Genomic DNA, 2,879 nt, shown 5'->3' with positions numbered 1-2,879 from the left:
TTCTGATATCAGATTCAAAGTTTTCGGCTCAAATAAGCCATAAATACCAAGTTTCATGAAAATCTAATAATTGTTTAATATGCATGTCGGCCATATTGGATCCACCTTTCTCAAAAGATCGAGGAGGTCTTCAGCAGACTTTCCTCCCGTAACTAAAAATAAAAAAACAAGGTCTGTACTTGAATGTGTTCACCAGGTTGCCTGTACGAACTGGAAACGAGTCTTGATGGTGGCCACGGGCAAGTGGCCAGGCAGCGATCCATTGGAGATACCAGCCAATCAAGCACACTCGCCGGGTACTTTTAAAAGGTTGAGCAATTATACGCTGCCCGAGATCGAACGAATGCTGGCGACTTACGACAAGCTGATAGTCGTCAGACACCCGTTGGAACGACTTTTGTCGGCCTATAGGAATAAGCTGGAAGCGAAACACGAGAAGAGCTCCAAGTATTTTCAGACGCGTTTCGGGAAGAAGATTATCAAGGTACCGTTCTATTTCCACGTGTATTCCGTAGGCAACTAGAAATAGTCTCACTTCATCGGTTCAGGAGAAACGTAGACATGTTTCGTCGATTAGACGTTGACTAGGTAACTTTTGTCTAGTCGACTTGCTTATAGAAATTAATTCTGTTGTAGAAATTAATCACTGACCTTCTAGGTTCTCGACCTGGTCTTCTGAAGAAAGTCTAAATTATTATTATTATTATTATTATTCTAACAGATTACGCGCGATGGCTACTAGAGTTCGTATAGACCAATGTCCATCGGGTTGGAGACTTAGGTTACGCGTGTACATAGATACATTGTAATAGACATCAGGTTGAGGATTTGGAAGGTTCGTACTTTAATGTAATTTCGTGGGATCTCTGTAAACGATCTACGTGTTTCTAAGATTAAATGTTAATCGCATTTTCTTGACAGAGGTGCAGACGGAACGCGACCGAGGAGTCCTTGAAGAGAGGCGATGACGTGACGTTTAGGGAGTTCGTCGAGTTCATCACGGACGATTCGTCCAACGAAACACGAAACGAGCACTGGAACCCGATATACGAATTGTGCCAGCCCTGCCTAGTTAATTACAATCTTGTTAGCAAATACGAAAGTTTGGTGGAGGACGCGACAGAGGTTTTGGAACGGATGGGCGTCGAGTCGGTCAAGTGAGTACGCGTTGATGATTCATCAGGTATGAACAAGACACTGTTTATTTACAGCATGACTATTTCTTTCTGTTTCGTATCGTAAATATGTTCGATTAGAAGAAAATACATATTAGGTTGGCCCGAAAGTTTCTTTCGCGAGTTGCACTCAATTATTTTATGTGGTGGTGTTTGTATAAATAGACAATCTAATTTCGTAGATATTCATGTTGTAACAGTAATGGAGAAAAATGAATCGTCCACAATTCAGTAATGTAACATAAAACATAAAATATTGTGCATGTATTATTTATTAATGAAGCGAAAGAAACTTTTGAGACAACCTAATACATCGATCGAACATTTGGAAGTTTTTAGAATGATTAAAGAAAGAAATAGTGGAAACGTACGCAAACGATAGCTTGTTTGATACTGTTATAATATTATCCTTTAATTTTGTGTACGCAAGCTTGCCTATGAATAATTTATATTGAATTGTTTTCACAGCTTTCCGGCTAAGCCCTCCAACAGCGAGCCGACTGCGAAAAAACTAGAGAAATATTATTCTACTTTAACGTATAAGCAGCTCCGGAAGTTGGCGAATTTGTACAAACACGATTTAAGGCTGTTCGACTACTCGCTAGAGGACGTGCTTGGATTTTCCTTGGCGTGATTCGTTTGACTATAGGATACCTGAAAGGAATACGCTTCGAAATGCAAATAAACGCGACTAACGGTTATACGGAAACGTTGTGTATAAAAAGTAGATATAGGTTTTAGTTTCAGGTTTAATTTACGAGGAAGGGGTATCGATCGTTGTGCTTCACAGGCGAGGAATGGACTATGCTCGTACTTTTAATGGGGGGCTGTTTATGGATAACCAAGCCATTAGGAAAGTCTAGGATAAAGTACTAACCGATCGATTAATTCGGAGTATTCTTGAGACAGTTCGTAGTTTAATAGATATCGTGATTCGTGAACGAATGTTCGCTTTCTCTCGCTGGTGAATTTATTTTTAAAACGCGGACAAACTTTGTGGCAAAAATGTAAACGTATAAAAACAAGCAGATGGCCTGTTTCGTTCGGACAAGTGAAAGAATGGTGCCGGAATGAGCACGAGTTGAGAGTTAGCCTGAGATCCTTGGGTGCTTTCCCTCGTTAGTCATACTTCGTTATCACATGCCATATTTACATATGTACCTACGTAACGACATGTACAAAAGTTTCATTTATCATAGTTCGTACCGTGAGGTAACCCTCGAGTGTCTTTTTCGATTATACAATCGTACGATTCTGTCGTAAATGGAATAAAGAACTATTTTTCATGAACTTTTGGAATGATCTTCGATTTGATAGAAATCGTAAATTATCATTGAGCTCCGACATTTCTTATTATGTTATTACGTAACATTTGTGGCATCCCTGTGCCTAGGAGATGGCAACCGAAAAGAGGAATGTTGATATAGATTGCCGCATACTAGGGGCACATCTGCGCTAACGATGTAGCAACCGAGCCTACAAACTGGTTAACTTGATATCTAACAGGGGCATACTCGCGCCTAGTTGATGACAACTAATATTTCATTCGCTTATCGTTTATGCCGCTCAAAGGTTCAACAATGTTGGAAATTGGGAAGAGGGAATTTTAAGGCGAGTCGTACCGAGACACGAAGGGATGTACTGGGAAGTAGAGGAAATTAAAGGGGAATGTAAAATAGAGAGAAATAGAGAGAAATTAAATGG

At 39.9% G+C, this 2,879-nt stretch overlaps 1 protein-coding gene across 2 annotated transcripts in view; it reads left to right on the top strand.

Moving 5' to 3' along the window:
* The window catches only part of LOC128876912 (carbohydrate sulfotransferase 11), an 8,086-nt gene extending 5,621 nt beyond the window's left edge, over nt 1–2,465 (top strand). The window contains exons 3-5 of one of the 2 annotated variants that reach the window (XM_054123730.1): nt 197–484; nt 922–1,157; nt 1,644–2,465. In XM_054123730.1, the coding sequence (XP_053979705.1) occupies nt 197–484; nt 922–1,157; nt 1,644–1,809 (690 nt within the window). In that variant the 3' untranslated portion in view covers nt 1,810–2,465. Of the gene's footprint in view, nt 1–196; nt 485–921; nt 1,184–1,643 lie in introns of both variants that reach the window. The other variant, XM_054123731.1, reaches the window with a different exon arrangement.
* The last annotated feature ends 414 nt before the right edge of the window (nt 2,466–2,879 follow it).

This window comes from Hylaeus volcanicus, chromosome 5, assembly GCF_026283585.1.
Source record: "Hylaeus volcanicus isolate JK05 chromosome 5, UHH_iyHylVolc1.0_haploid, whole genome shotgun sequence".
Taxonomy (NCBI): domain Eukaryota; kingdom Metazoa; phylum Arthropoda; class Insecta; order Hymenoptera; family Colletidae; genus Hylaeus; species Hylaeus volcanicus.
The sequence above is the reverse complement of the archived record's forward strand: the minus strand, read 5'-3'. Positions and strand labels throughout refer to the sequence as shown.